Source organism: Mastigoproctus giganteus, chromosome 4, assembly GCF_048544385.1.
Source record: "Mastigoproctus giganteus isolate SK-2022 chromosome 4, ASM4854438v1, whole genome shotgun sequence".
In the NCBI taxonomy this organism is placed as follows: Eukaryota; Metazoa; Arthropoda; class Arachnida; order Uropygi; family Thelyphonidae; genus Mastigoproctus; species Mastigoproctus giganteus.
Window position 1 is genome coordinate 204,115,894 of NC_143578.1, and position 17,220 is coordinate 204,133,113.

Below are 17,220 nucleotides of genomic sequence, written 5' to 3' on the forward strand. Positions count from 1 at the left end.
TTCTCCAGGGCCGAATTGATTGACAAGGGTCTTATCATATTCTCCCTCCTGTCGTGTCTGGGCAGAATTGCAGATACTTTCAGATTTAACCCTAACTCACATTTTTTTTTTTTTTTTTTTTTTCAACATTGACCTGTACTTGTTAAGTAAATCTGCAGATCTCTTACTCTGAAGGTCATTAGTGCCATCGTATACAACAATATCGCCCTTTGTGCCATTAAAAGATGATATCTGCTCTACAACATCATCAACTTTTGCCCTTGGCAGACATACCCTGGTCCTGTTCCATCTATCCTCTTTGCATACTATATTCCCCATCTCCCTGACAATAGATTCACTGACAATAACTAGTTCCTGTGGGACCAGCGCATTCTGCCTTGGAGACTGCCACTGTGTTGCCTGATGCACAATAGTGAGCTCTGGTGTTTATTTGGGGAACTTGATGGGCCAGTCGTATTAATTTTTTTCATGTCATTTACCCTATACCTCAAACTCTCATAGACGCCCATCAGAACGCTGAGTTGGCACCTAATTTCTTAACAGTCTCTGTACCTAGCGTATGCAAAGACATCTTCCTTGGCTAGATCATGTCCTGTTCTAGACAGGTCTGCAAACATTTCACGCTTTGTTTTAGACTGAAATGCGTGAAAGAATTGCCCCCTTCGGTTCTCCCAGTGAGCCACAAAACTGGCTGTTCTATGAACACTGCTTTGCTGCTCTAGTCTGCGTCATGATTCTGTTTAAGTATAATTTAATTAACAATGAAATTTAATAAGATTTATAAATTTTATTGATAATACTATACTAATCTAAAAGATTTCTAATACACTGCTACTTATTTCACTATCTAGTTTTACGTTAAACCTTGCGTTATTCTGTATCGTATAACAGTGGCGGCAAGTTACGAACATAAAATCTACGGACACCAAGTATTAACTTTCAAAATCGCTATCTAAATTCATTATAAACCACAGAGCTTGGCTAGAACTATAAAGCTACTTATAAAAAATAATTTAGTATAACAATTAAGTCAGTAAAATGACTAAATATGAATGAAAACTTAGTGTTCGCTGGAGCTGCAAAAATCTTGACCAACGTGGTAGTAACCTCTAACGAATTCCAATAATATTAGGGTTACCACTAATTGATTACATAAACCCATATTTGTGTCTGTAAAATATGGTCAATGTAACTAAGTCTATTAGACTTAGTTAATAGACTAAATCTAATAATGTCTTAGTCTATTAACAAAACTTCTACTACAAGAGAAGGTCAACCTTAGGTTGTAATCCTATCCCTTATAGTAAGCAATAACACAATTTTACAGTCTGGAAGTTAGGAATACCCTCTGCATAAACCCCAATATATGTAATATTTTGCCGGCCGGGCTAGCCGAGTGGGTAAAGTACCTGCCCGGCAACCCAAAGGTCGCGGGTTCGATTCCCGCCTCGGGCTTGGATCAAAGTACTGCAAAAACCTTGGGAGGTGCAATATGGCCACAGAAGCCGATGCGCCAACAACTACCAAATCAAAAAAAAAAAAAAAAAAAAAATGTAATATTTTAAGATATGATTATAGGAAAAAACATGTTTAATTTATGAGGGGCATTCAAAAAATAAGTTACACGTGCCATCATCTCTTGGTGTAATTGCACAACAAATGTGGCACCTGCACAGAATGGAGTTCATATCGTGCACCCCCTGGTAGTTGAGTTTCGTTGACGTAGCGGTAACAGTTTCATAAGAGCAAGTATTCATAATGGCATGTCAGCTAGAATATTACTCCAAGGGCGCCTCCGTAGCTAGGTGGGCAGGAGCAGCAGGGCGTAGCACACACTTCTTGATTAGACCGGGATTCGAGCCCGTGACCACCAAATACAGAGGATGCGGAAAGATCAGGGAATTACCACCGCAGATCCCGGGAGCAACATGGCCTTAGTTGCTAATGCTCCTAAAAAAAAACCAAACAACAAATAAATAATAATTACTCCAAGTTCGAGGTACGCAGAACAGTACGATTTTTGTGGGTGAAACATCTGAATTGTTCTGAGATTCATTGTGAAATAATGGCAGTATATGGGGAAAATGCAGTGTTGCGTCCAGCCATAGTGAAGTGGTGCCAGCAGTTTGAAAGTGGTCACCCATAGTGAAGTGGTGCACAGCAGTGGTCACGTCCAGCCATAGTGAAGTGGTGCACAGCAGTTTGAAAGTTTAACGGATGCTGATCGAAAAGGAAGCCCATCAACATCAACACACTGTACACACAACACAACACTTGCTTCAAAGTTTTGGATGGGAGGTATGACACCATCCGCCATACAGTCCTGATCTTTCGCCTTGTGACTATCACATCTTCAGCAAGCTGAAAGAACATCTAGGAGGACAACAATTTGCATACGATGTGCAGGTGCAAACAACAGTTCAACGGTGGCTGAATGACCAAGGAGTGGATTTCTATCATCAGGGAATCGAATGTTTAGTCACACATTCTGAGAAGTGTTTACACCAACTTGGTGACTATGTGGAGAAGTAGTGCAAGGTAGTGCTTTCTATTGCATTATGTTACATACCTCAATAAATGTCTCTTGGGCTACAATGGTCAAGTGTAACTTATTTTTTTAATTACCCTTGTAACTACACAATAGATGACCATAAACTTAATAGAGTAACATCTATAAAAGACCTAGGGATTATTTTCTCAAACAAAAGTACTTTCACATTCTTATTAAAAAAAGCTTACATGAAAATCGATTTTATCAGATGAATTTCTTCTTTCTTGCACAGTTCAAAACTAATGTTAGTTCTATATGCAGTTTTAATGCTTCCTATTCTTGAATTTGCATACTCAAATACATTGAATTTGTCTATCTCATTGAAAAAATAGAAAATGTATAAATCAGAATTTTAAAATACATATTAATTCATATCACTACTGTAGTAACCATTATTACTCATACTTTTGCTAAATACAATATAAAACCACTTTCAAAACATAGAGAAACGCAAGGTTTGCAATTCATTTGTAAAATTCTCAATAGCCAACGAATACAGGTGCCTCAGTAGCCAGGTGGGCAGGAGCAGCACTGCATAGCACATACTTCTTGATTAGACTGGGATTCGAGCTCTTGACCACCAAATACAGAGAATGCCGAAGGTCAGGGAATGACCACCGCATATCCCCGGAGCAATATTGCCTTAGTTGCTAATGCTCTTAAAAAAAAAACAAATAACAAAATAACAATAGCCAATGCAGTAATTTTATCATCTTACAGGACATAAACTTCAGAGCACCAAACAAAAATATAGTTCGCTGTACACCACTTTAGTTCCTAGATACACAAACATAAATTAGATTCTTTTATACCTATACAAATTTTCTCAAACAAATCAGATATATTTAACGTTATTATTATTTTGCCATTTTATCATTTATTTAATTTGGTTTTAGCATTATTATACCTTTATTGTTTATATAATTATATCACTATTTTTCAGTTCAGATTACAAGAACCCTCTTTTAATAATGTTACATATATGTTGCTCTGTTTGAAAAGTGTTTGTTTATTGAATTGTTTATTGTTATTTCATGTAATATGTATCACATTGTAATTGGCAGTAGCCTTTATGCACAGAAATTAACAAATAAATATTTCTATACAGTGGTGCTCAAAAAAATTGCATAACTTGCAAAATTCACTGAATTTCTGTGAAATTTGGCAATATATCATGTATGTTTTGTAATAGCATTACCCAGTTACATCTTCTATCTCAAGCATGCTCTTTTAGATGATGCAATGTGCCATTCATGATTGCATCACCCTACCAGTCATATAAATACATTTCATATGCCACAAGCCCAGTATTCTGTGCTATTGTAATGGCTGTTTTCAAAATTAATACCACATAGAAAAAGTATTGCTGCTGTTGTTGAATGCAGATGGACATTCTACACATGAAATAGCTAAAATAATTCACTGTAATCAGTCAGAAGTGGCATGCTTATTATGAAAATTATCAGAAACTAGCACTCTAAACAGAAAGAAAGGAAGTGGACATCTACAAATATCTTCTGCAATACAGGAAAGATTTTTGGGCCATTTGTGTGCCTAAAAAAGAAGATCCTTGTCGACAGATCTCCAAACAGCATGGCAGAGGATGCAGGAATGATGGCAAGTGCTGCTACAGTATGTAGACACATTTTCTCGCTGGGATTAATAGCACGGCGCCCAAGGAAAAAAGTCTCTTTTGATGCAGCAAATGAAAGCCCAGCATCTAAACTTGGCAAAAGAGCAGGCTAGCTGGTCTGATGATCAATGGAAATGTGTTGTTTTCTCTGATGAATCAAAATTCATCTTGCATGGTTCGGATGGCCAGTAGACTGTTAGACAAAGCAGAGGAGAATAATTTCATCCTGACTGTATTATCTCCACTTTGAAACATTTTGCATCTCAAATAATATTATCTCTATTCCACAGAGGAGTAGTCAACTTTAATTTGTGAAGGGTACAGTGAATGCTGACTTGTACAATGATATTCTTAAGACAAAATTACTTCCTTCAATTAGAAATCACTATTCCATGTTGCCAATTGCTTTTTTCAGGATGGCTCTGCTCCTTGTCATAGAGCCAAAACTGTAAGTACTACTTCATAAAATTAGCAAAAGTTTTAAATTTATGAAACGGCACACGCTTGCTTAAATAAATGTAATTTATTTCACTGTCTGTACTGTCCACAGGTGAAAAATGGTTGAAGGATAAATCAGTTCACACAGTAACATGGCCTGGGAACGGTACAGACCTCAATGCAATTGAAAATTGTTGTAACAAAATGGTTGTTTCGGTAATACAAAAGAAACCAAAAACACTTAGAGAGCTGTGGGAGACATTAATCCGTGTTTGATACCATGAGATTCAGAACCATTAGCAAGGGCACATGATGCAAGAAAGCAAGCTTATATAGCATCAGCCAAAAAAAAAAAAAAAAAACCATATCCAGATGCCACAAACAATATGCGGCAGTCATCAGTGCAAGATGTAGGCCAGTGAAATATTAGTGTGCATTTTGTTGTGTTTTTTTGTTATATAACTGCCTCTCAACCTAATGTAAGTGGACTTGGTGCATCATGGCCTTAGTCACCCTTTGCCATAAAAACAAAATAAAAAGAAAAAATCTTAGAATTTTTGTTATTATATGAACCATAAGTAATATGCTGTTATTTTGGAGAAAAGTACTTATTTCATTGTATATTTACCTATAAAGCTTAAAAGTAAATTTTTCTTCAATTAATAGTTTCATATCTATATTGTTACTTATTTATGTTCTTTCAGCTATTTCTAAAAGATTAGCTGCTAGTATAAGGATAAACAACCTAAAAAATAGGTGATGCAATTTTTTGAGCACTACTGTATCGAGGGTTTAGGGTCAAACAATTAAAAATCGTTTTGTAGTTGATGTTTTTGTAATTAACAAAAAAAAGTCATTTGACATTTTCTTGGTTTACGGAAATGTACTTGCAGTCTAAGCTAACTTATAAAGTACTAGAGAGATACAGTTCAGTGACATGATATGCATTGTATTTGTATAAAGTAAAACTAAAGTTATTGCAAAAAGAAAATGCAATTTTGTAGTTAACGTTGTTTGACACTAAATCCTCAATATGTGTGTATGCATGTTTATGTTTATAACAAAGTTTAAGTATTCTTCAACACATCGTTTTCAGTTCATTTTGTCAATATGAATTTTTTTATATATTTTTTAATATTTCATTAATTCTGATGTGTGAAGTATTACTTTTTTTTTTTTTTGGATAATGACTATCGACCTTCCATTTATGACAGAAAATTAAATAAATAGCAGAACTGCTAGAAATAATTGAATTAAATTATAAAATTTTATTTTTAATAGTCCTGGCTGTATCGTCTAACTTCTGAAAAAGAAAACTTAGTTGAACATTCTATTGCTAAATCTGGAGAGCTTAATCTTTGGGTGAGATGCACGAGTATCAGTTGCTATAATTTCTTTACTTAATATGAAATTTTATTGATTTTAATCTTAATTATTTCTCTTTTTAAATTCATTTTCTAAAATTGAAATTAATAAAGCAATAAAAATAAATCAATATAAAATATAAAATAAAAGTAACTTTTTGGTGCTAATAGTAGTAGTAATAGTAGAGGCATATGATGCAAGAAAGCAAGCGTATGAGCTTATGTAGCATCACCCAAAAAAAAAAAAAATCACACAACCATTCCCTCTAAAAGTTTGTCCAGTTCCTCCTTGAATTTATTTAAGTTATCAACTTCCACTTCAGCTATCCGCTGGCTAAAGGCAAATTTCCGCACACCTATTCTACAACTGTCTTTCCTCAATTTGAAGTTATGCCCCCTGAGGTTAATAATCTGAGCAAGCGGAAGAATCCCATCAGAAATGAGCCTGCTCAACCCATTCAAGGCCTTATACACCTCAATCAGATCACCTCGCAGGTGCTTAGTCTCCAGATGCTGCAATTTGCAGAACTTCACCCTTTCTCGGTAAAAGGACCCCTTCATTCCCTCACCAATCTTGTTGCTCTTCTCTGTACTTGCTCAAGAAACTCTACATCCTTCCTAAAATGAAGCCTCCAGACCCATACGCAGTACACAAGGTGTGGCCTGACCATTGCCTTATACAAAGAGATAATCACCTCTTTTTCCCTACTAGCAAAATTCCTGTATATCATTGACAATATTCCATGACCTGCTCTGGCAGCCTCTCTGCACTGCTGAGAAAACTTCATCTGACTGTATAATTACTCCCAGGTCTTTTTCATTTTCTACCACCCTAAGCGTAGTACCACATTTGGTATGTTTCCCTGGACTTTGCATTTGTCAATGTTAAACTTCACTTGCCACTTCTCAGCTCATCTGCCCAACTTTTCTAGATCCTGTTGCAGCAGCACACTGCCATTACTGTCGTTAACAACCCTGCCAACCTTTGTATCATCTGCATACTTGGACATTAAGCCTGATATACCTTCATCAATATCATTGATAAATATACAAAACAACAGTGGGCCCAACACTGAACCCTGAGGGATTCCACTAATAACTTTAGTCCACAAAGAGCAGTGTCCATTGATTACCACTGTCTTCTCCCACTCAACCACCCTTTTATTCATTGTATCAACTTTCCCTTAATACCGTACCATACTGCTCCAATTTGTACAGTAGTTTTACATGTGCAACAGTATCAAAAGTTTTCCTGAAATCCAAGTATATGATATGTAACCGTATCATAGAATCCAGTCAAATTTGTTAGACAAGACTTTCCCTTAACAAACCCGTGCTGTGTCTGAATTATTACTGCAGTCTTGTCTAGATGATCCTGTAATGCTTTAACCGGTGACTCCATTAAATTCCCTGGAACAGAAGTTAAACTAACAGGTCTGTAATTACTGATGTCACCCTTTGATACCCTTTTGTGAATTGGGGATGCATTTGCACATCTGCAGTCCGTGGGGACTTTCCCTGAGTACAAGGATTCTCTCATAATTTTCACTACGGGTTTGCTTACCTCCTTTGCTGCCTCCTTTAATATAACTGGATAGATCCCATCCACCCCAGGTGCCTTTCTTATGTTTAACTTCAATTTCTCCTCCACTTTGCTCTCAGTTATTACAATCTCATTAAGCTCCCTGTTAGTGTTTAATGAGCTTCTGTCCTCCACTTCCCAACAGAATTCCTCATGTGTGAATGTAGATGCAAAATACTCATTCAGTTTGTCAGCTTTCCGAGCAGGATCATCAATCGAGCCATCGATATCAAATGGACCAATATGATTCATCCCCTTCCTTCTAGAAGTTATACACTGACTTCTTAATTTACGCACAGTTACGTTCCAGAACGTCTCAAGCAATTTAAATTTGCGTGTAATGTAATTAATCACTAAAAATGCACTAATAGGCCTATGAGTGTAACTCTCACATCTAGCTAAGTTACCCCTACTGGTACATACCATTCATATCCTTTGGTTGAGACTGGGCAATGTAAAGAAAATGATATGCATCCAGCGAGATTCGTTCATCTTTATTGACTTGGGGTTTTTTTTTTATAGTAAGAAAAGGTATGCTCAGTATAACCAACATATACATTATGACACAAACAACAATTGAGAGAGACAGAGAGATTGGGGTGGAGGGTGGCCTTAGGCAGGTAGATGAGAGGGATTGTCACAGTCAGATTCCGTTCCCTCGGATTCGGACCAGATAGGTGGTGATGGGGTGTTATGCTAACCCAGGAGGTGGAGCGTTCACTTGACTGCTCCTTGAGAAAAAGGAATCCAGATTTAGTTGTTTTGCACGTTGCTCCTTTTCATGCAACAACTAATAGTAACCACCAAGTTCTAACACAAATTTACATTGCACTTTAGAGTTCCATTCAATATTAGGATCTTCATCTATAAGATTTAATGCTTTTGATATTCCTTTCACTCTCAGGCTCTGTTCTTTAATCTCTGAGCTTTCACTCGCTGCTTCCAACTCCTCTTGAATGCAATGCTGTTCCAGTGCAAACAGATCTTCATTTGACAATTCTTGATGATGCGAATCAATTAAATCATTGACATAAATTGCCTTCGCTTCAGTGATGAAGTGAAGGCAATTTATGTACTAATGAAGATTATCATCGGTATCAGAGCCTTTGAAGAAGTTGCTAAGAACTGGACATAACTCGTGCCACAAACTTTGTATACATACTGCGGATTTTAGTGTTTTGCACCAACCTTACGTAAAAATAAAAACACAAAGGAAACTGGACTTTTAATAACTGTGTTTATAATAAATTATAATAACCTGTATTTACAATAAATTTAACTTTACGATAAACTATACATATAAAATATTAAAATCTGCTACATTAAGAACAATAAAATGCATTAAAATATACTAAGTTAAAAGCGATAAAAAACCATAGCTTTCAAAGGCTCCAGCCTTCTTCTTCAGCGGTTTATTTTTACTTTTACTTTTTATTTTTACGTAAGGTTGGTGCAAAACACTAAAATCCGCAGTATGAATATACACAACCTCAGAGGCCTGTTTGAAGAACTTGGTATACAGTTATGTGGAACTTCACATAACTGTATTTGAAGTTCCACATATTTCTATTTTACTGTATTATTTATTCAACACATTTTTATTTTACGCCATGCAGCATCAACGAATTTTAAAGCATCTTTTATATTAAAGGCTTGCCAATATTGCTGCATACTCATCTGGTCGTGGTCGATCTTGTCAATTAGATTGCCAGAATGCACTTTAAATACTAAACCTTAAAAGATTTAATTACATGTCTGTCCATAGAATGGAATATTAAGGTTGTATTTGCCGAAAAAAAAAACAATCTTTGTATGGGAACAGAAATCGTATGGTTCCCAGACTTCATATGGGAACAGCTGGATAGCTTGTGTCATTATCAAGAATAAGTAATATGTTGAACGGAATTCCTTCCGCCTTGCAATGCACTTCCAATTCTGGTTCTAACTGAAATCCAAGATAGCTTCTGAAAATAACAGCAGTCATCCACCCTTTAGGGTTTGTGTACCAGTATACAGGAAGATATGACCTGTCATAACCTTTAAGGGCACAAGGGTTTTGATAGTGGTAAATGCATATAGGTTTCAGTTTATGACCCTCCATATTATCACCAAATAGAAACGTTAGCCAATCTATCACTGCCTTAAAGCCAGGTGCAGTATTTTCAGCAAAAAATTTTTTTCCTAATATAAACCTGTTTCGTTCAGGGTGAATATCTGTTTGGGTAGGTACTCCATTCTCGTTGGTGCTTTCCATAAATACGGTTGCTATGCATTATTTTAAATTCACGTCATTTAAACACACGTAAAGTAAGAAGTCTTTGTATAAGTAAAGAAGTCCTTGCTGTTTTTCTTAGCATCCTTTGCCAAAGATTTCTCATAATCTGCCTTCGCTTGCCTAATCTCCCTTGTGACTTAATTACAGACTAGCTTATATCTACTATCGGCTTCTGTGTCTCCTGATAATTTATATGCATCCCATGTGTTTTTATTTTTTGCCACGGGTCTTATTAGTTCATCTGATATCCATTTAGGCCTAAACCTTGAACAGTATTTCTTAAGCAATATGAAAAGCCTAGTAGCTTCCATGATTAATTCCTTGAATGCTCCCCAATTAGAATTTGCTGTTGGTAACATCAATTGGTCCCACTGTATAGCATACAAAAACTGTCTGAGACCACTGTAGTCACCTTTAAGAAAGTAAAAACTCTTCCCTTTACTTCTGATGGTAGTTCTATCTTTAAGTAAATCCCACATCAGCACACTGTGATCACTATCACCTATCTGCAAATTCTTAATGCACAAATAATCACTGCTGATAACCAGATCAAGAGTATTACTCTCTCAGGTTGCATAGGTGCCTCCGTTGCCAGGTGGGAAGGAGCAGCAGTGCGTAGCACACGCTTCTTGATTAGACCGGGGTTCGAGCCCGTCACCACCAAATATGGAGGATGCGGAAAGGTCAGGGAATGACCACCACATATCCCGGAGCAATATGGCCTTAGTTGCTAATGCTTCTAAAAACCAAATAACAAACAAACAAACAACTCTCAGGTTGCCTCTTGAACATGCTGCTGTTGTTGTTGTTATTTGATTTTTAGGAGCATTAGCAACTAAGGCCATATTGCTCCGGGGATATGCGGTGGTCATTCCCTGACCTTTCCGCATCCTCCATATTTGGTGGCTCACGGGCTCGAACCCCGGTCTAATCAAGAAGTGTGTGCTACGCACTGCTGCTCCTGCCCACCTGGCTACGGAGGCGCCTGCTGCTGCGTGAGTGACCAACTCACAAGTTCCAGTCAATATCTGGGAAGTTAAAATTCCCCGTTGTAAGATGTTCTGATTTACTGGCCCACTCTATTTTTCTGTACAATTGTTTGTCGTACTCATTAGAGTTATTAGGCCTATAAAACACTCATACTCTCAATTTTGCTTTCCCAGTGCTTATGTCACACCAAACTGACTCAACACTGCACTGTCCACCTATGTCAACTGGCTGTGCTTCCCTGTGTTTTTATGTGTTTCTTAACTAATAGCATAATCCCTCCTCCTTTCCTATCCTATCTATCCTTTCTATACACATTGTACTCCCCAAATTCCAATTCTGCATTCCTTCTGTCTGTGTGACACCACGTCTCTGATATCCCAAGAATATCTGCCATTGATGTCTTGACCAGCACTTCAAATTTATTTACCATACTCCTAGCATTGGTATACATGCGCTTATTCTAATTCTTACTTACCCTAACACAGCCCATGTATTTATTTGTTCCATCCCTGAAAACCCCAGGCTGCTGCTCATTCTAATAGAAGCAGTGCAAGAATCACTTTCACTGCTGCCTGCGGTTACTGTTAAACTTTCAGACTCTAATTCCCCCCCCCCCCCCAAGCTAGAAGTTTTCTGACCCACCTAACACTGCCTTGATAGCATCAGCAAACACTCTTACACTCCTTCTATTTAAGTGTATCCCATCCCTGTAGAAGCAGTCTCTCCTGTTAACAAGCACAGACCGTGCTGTGAAAAATTCTTCCACGTCTCCGATATCCCAACAATATCTGCCATTGATGTCTTGACCAGCACTTCAAATTTATTTACCATACTCCTAGCATTGGTATACATGCGCTTATTCTAATTCTTACTTACCCTAACACAGCCCATGTATTTATTTATTCCATCCCTGAAAACCCCAGGCTGCTGCTCATTCTAATAGAAGCAGTGTAAGAATCACTTTCACTGCTGCCTGCGGTTACTGTTAAACTTTCAGACTCTAATTCCCCCCCAAGCTAGAAGTTTTCTGACCCACCTAACACTGCCTTGATAGCATCAGCAAACACTCTTACACTCCTTCTATTTAAGTGTATCCCATCCCTGTAGAAGCAGTCTCTCCTGTTAACAAGCACAGACCGAGCTGTGAAAAATTCTTCCCCATGAGCCTTGCACAATCTCTCCAGAGCTGAATTGATTGACAAGGTGCTCATCATATACTCCCTCCTATTGTATCTGGGCAGAATTCCTGACACTTTCAAATTTAACCCTAACTCACGACTTTTTTTTTCAACATTGACCTGTACTTGTTAAGTAAATTTGCAGGTTTCTTACTCTTAATGTCATTATTGCCAACATGTACACCGATATCACCCTTTGTATCCTTAAAAGATGATAACTGCTCTACAACATCATTAGCTTTTGCCCTTCGCAGACATACCCTGGTCAATGCATTCTGCCTTGGAGATTGCCTGTGTTGCCTGATGCGCAAGAATGAGCTCTAGCAGTGAGGTGGGCAGCTGAGAGCTTGATGGCTCCCCCACTTTAATAACTTCGAGGGCATCTGCCCGACTCTGATAAGCACCTATCAGAAAACTGAATTGGCGCCTAATTTCTTGATGTAAAATTGTGTAATTTTGGCATTCAGGAGTTACTGAGTTGACTGTTTGACTTATTCCATAATCATACCTTCCTAATTGAACTGAGTAGTGCAACATCATGGGCTAAGCTTTTGCCACAACAGGAGTTTATCAGGACCCTCATTGTTGGTCATAGCTTTTTAATCCTTACATAACTCAACTCCTAACCTTAGACTAGAGGGGGAAGAAGGAGAGGGAGCACGTTGCATGCAAGTGATGTTATTGTTTATTCTTAGGCAAAAAATGTAATTCCATATCTTTTAGAGATCTTCACAAAATAATTTCCATTATTTAATTATATGATCAATTTTCACCCTACTATTAGAAGAAAAGAAATCCAAAATTATTTATTTTTATCCCTTGTAAAAAGTTAAGTTTTATTTAAGAAGTTAGGTGTCTTATACAAATTTTAATAGCCACACTGATGTTGGAATTTTCAAATCTATTTTACATTTCATATCTAAAAGAACAAAAATATTTGAATCAGGATGGTAAAACATCTTTTGAGGCAAGAAGATATCAAATATTATAATAATACTAATTTTGAATATTCTTTAAATGAATATCAGTTTATTTAGATTATTCAAAAGGAGACAACTATCTTATCTCAGATTTTTTCTAAAAATAATCAACAGTATTCAGTATTTGTTTAAATTCAAATTTTCATTTTTTGCTCGTATTCTTTTTTTTTTTTTTTTTTTGAAATTTTGGAGTGATTATGATAAATAAATTACCATAAAGAGCCATCCCATTGATACTAGTCACACTTTAAGCTTCTCTAACACATGCTTCACATTTCCATTGCCTTCTTTCATATGAAAAGTATTGCAACAGGAATCACTGGACGTATATTTCCATTGCAAACTTTTACTTGAACAGTCAATAAAAAGGCTCCTCTGGTCTGGATTTTGACTAAGACCAGTTTCTTTCTAAATAACAGTCAGATCAAAACAGTTGCACAGAAATTCTGCAACAGTGCAAAATTTGCATATATGACTTCTCTTTCTGTGGTTTTCAGTTGGGATTCAGTAGATTCCACTCTTTTAAGCAAGTTTTCAGGATCATTTTATTTGATTTTTGATCCAGATCCTTCATTATGTCATCCAATTCTTGCTGATTAGGAAAATGTGGCACTTTACTTGAACAGGCTTCTTATGTGTAATCCCAGTTATCTTCTTCACCAGATTCATCGTCCAATTCCGAAGACTCTTCTCTGTAAGGTGCATTTGGAATTGACAGATCTTCATCATATAATATTGGAGCAATAAGAGGATTTGTTGGGATACATGATTTTGTTTCCCTTTTGTCTTCTGAATCTATTCAAATAACTTCTTTTTTTTATTTTTTTATTTTATTGGGTAAGGAAATTGGCTGAATTCATTCACAGTCTATAAGTTGTGTGTTGATGAAACAACTAGTTTTTTATTATTATTTTTTAAATTTCACTTGCTTGCCATAAGTGATATGCATATCCAGTGTTAACTGCACATCTATGCAATATTAGTAAAATAACAAGAAGAGTTTACCTCAATATAGTACGTAAAACACTTCCGTATGATACTCTCCAGACATTAAAATGAAAAAATCGAAAACTTACATTAGAGTAAAAAATAAATAAATTAAAAACCAATTTAACACAATTCAAATCAATTAACACAATTAAAAATCAATTTAACGCAATTAAAAATTTAAAAAGAATCTAATGAAAATATTCAAAACGATTTTTCTTCCTGAAGCTGACAACACTTTTCAACCTTATGTCGTGATCACAGGAATGAAAATTACTGAATAGGGTTGAACCTGAAACTTAAATAGTGATTATTTGTCTTCGTGCATGCGCGTAAAGGTCCACGCATTTGGAGACCAAATATGGCCACCAAACATTAACAGAATTCTCGTGTAATTTAATTTCTATGGTTTCTGCAATTAATAGTCGCGTATAATTACGTTGAACGTTAAGTATTTTGGCCTAGTTAAATAAAAAAGTATGTTTCTCGTTAATGGCATGATAGGCTAATTCTGATGCTGCTGAATGAGAAGCATGTTGATGTAAATCAACATGAGGCTTCATGTTGATTTACATGAATATTCAGAGAAAATCGAATATTCATAGAAAATGATGTTGATTTACACGAATATTCAGAGAAAATCGCGTCGAACCTTGGTAAGACGAGTCTCAATCACTGCAAGAAATGTTGTGTACCAGATCATTAATTTGTGTTTCCGTATTGGCCTGGCCACAGTTTTAAATTCGGTATCTTTAAAGAATCTATTAAACTGTTTGTGCCACTGTTTAACGTATGGGACAGAAATAAAGTATTTTTTGATATTACTATTGTTGGTTGGTGTAGTGTTTTGTATCCTATCCTTAGCCTATACCCTAATTCGGTTTATTGTGACAAGGGGATAACCCCTGTTTAAGAACTTTCTAGTTAATATTTGTATTTCTGAGCTCAAAGCAGATTCCGTCGTTGAATATTTATAGGCATTTAGAAATTGATTAAAAATAATTGATCTTTTGTAAGTGAATGGGTGATAGCTATTATAATGTAGAAGCATACTGGTGTTTATAGGTTTTCGATAGATGCTAAATTGGATTTTATTCGAGTCCCGAGTAAGCGTGAAATTTAGAAAGTTTAATGACTTTGTATCCGTATCCTCCCTTTCCAATGTAAATTTGAGTCTAGATTTCTTTATATATTTTCGTTAGATTCTTTTTAATTTTTAATTGCGTTAAATTGATTTTTAATTGTGTTAAATCGGTTTTTAATTATTTATTTTTTACTCTAATGTAAGTTTTCGATTTTTTCATTTTAATTGCTGGAGACTATCATAACGAAAGTGTTCTACGTACTATATTGAGGTAAACTCCTCTTATTATTTTACAAATATTAATATCAACATAGAACGTATTGAGTATTACAGCTCTGATTCATATTATCTAATACAATATTAGAGAACTCAACTTTCACAGTCAATCACCTACAAATGAAGAAGTTCACTACATGAATGAGGCTGCATTAGAATAGCTTTTGGGAAAGGAGTTCTTGTGTCAAAGTACAGAGGAAGTGGCTGGGCATCTTGGAACAGTGGCACTAATGATGAACAGAATGATAAACATACCTTTCCAAGTAACTTAATATGCCATTACCTCCTGGATTGCTACCGCATAATCTGAGACTGAAGATCAGTCCTGTTGTAATGTTACAGGATATGAAAATTACCTCTGGACCTGCAACAGAACATGAATAATTGTGTGTGTCAAGTCACTTGCAGAACTCTTATGTGCAAGGTGCTTGCAATGAGCATAGCCAGCTCTGTAAGACCTGTATTTCATATTCATTTGGACACCAGTGGCAGCATGGATTTCCCATTCATACTGTAATGTATACAGCTGCCAAAACAGCAGCTGATCTTTGCAATCACCAACCAGGTGATTGCAAATTGGTAGGCCAGAATTTTGACATGATGGGTACAGTTGTTTCTAGCAAAATCACCTCCTTTGTGCATGAGTAGGTGTGGGTTGTACATCAGAATTTTCATGGACCAAAACAGCATATTGATTGATTTTTTTTTTTTGTTTTATGTAAACCCCAAACACAAGAGGTATTAGAACCTATAGTACTTAGTACCGTGCTTGGGTTGGAGGTTGAGAAGACGAAAGAAGATATTGGTTGACATTGGACTTGAACTTCTGTAGACTGTAATTTTCAGGAAATACGTATGAAGGAAGGTTGTTCGAGAAAACGGCAGTTGAATGAATAAACAAGGAAGATGAAAAGTTGGTTCTGTGAGTTTGAAGTTGGACAGTAAATGGATGTTGGCTGGTGGTGGCACATGTTCGGATTGTTTTGAAAGAGAGAGCGGGAATTATAGAAGCCAATTCAGAAGAACAGCTTGTTGTTGTATTTAAAGAAGTTGTGTAGACAGATTTATAGTACTTTATGTATTATTACAATAAAGCAGTTATTTCTATTATGTTTATTAGAAATAACTGTTTTATTTATGTCATTGTATTTTATCAGTTTCACAGCTACCACTGTATGTGTAATCAATACATACAAAATTGTCAGTTGTAATTTGTATGTAACTAAAATACACGATAATTGCAAGCAATGCGATAGAAAGTTGTGTCCAGATATTAGCATTTCACTTGTAAATTTTTTTTCCAATTCAAGCATATGTGCAACACTTAGTGCCCATTTCTCACAGTATAGTGGATGCTGGAACTGTAGATATCTACAACACTACCTCTGTATTATAGACATCACAGCCAACACTCTCTTGTATGATACACGCTGCAAGCAAGTTGTGAACAGTCAGCAAAAGTTGGCTGGTATAAGAATCATGTCAGTCATATCACTTTTATGTCAAGGATGCTGCTGGGAATGTGTATGGCATAAACAACAAATCAGTGAGCAGTTTTGTATTGTAGATATTTACGTGACACGGCTGCTGTTTTATTAAGAAACCTGGGATCGATCTCTGATACATGTATTCTGTATCAGGGTACTGTATCTGTTATATCACATTCACCTATTAATGCTCATGCCTAATAATGATAGCTTTTCCTGCCTGGACAGCATTCAGTGCCAAACAGCCAGAAATGTCTACATATGATTTGGGATATTGAGTAACTTCATTCTCTTTATTTGGTTCACTGAACTCCAATGATTTCAACTCATTTGAGCATTTATAAACTGAATTTGAAATACTGTCCATGATATAGAATTGACACCATCATCCACGG

General features: G+C 36.2%; 1 protein-coding gene across 3 annotated transcripts in view; it reads left to right on the forward strand.

Moving 5' to 3' along the window:
• ida (anaphase promoting complex subunit 5 ida) overlaps positions 1–17,220 on the forward strand; it is a 435,748-nt gene that overhangs the window by 180,427 nt on the left and 238,101 nt on the right. For all 3 annotated transcript variants that reach the window (XM_090371999.1, XM_090372001.1, XM_090372000.1), the window contains exon 10: positions 5,904–5,984. In XM_090371999.1, coding sequence (XP_090228125.1) covers positions 5,904–5,984 — 81 coding nt within the window. The remainder of the gene's footprint in view (positions 1–5,903; positions 5,985–17,220) is intronic.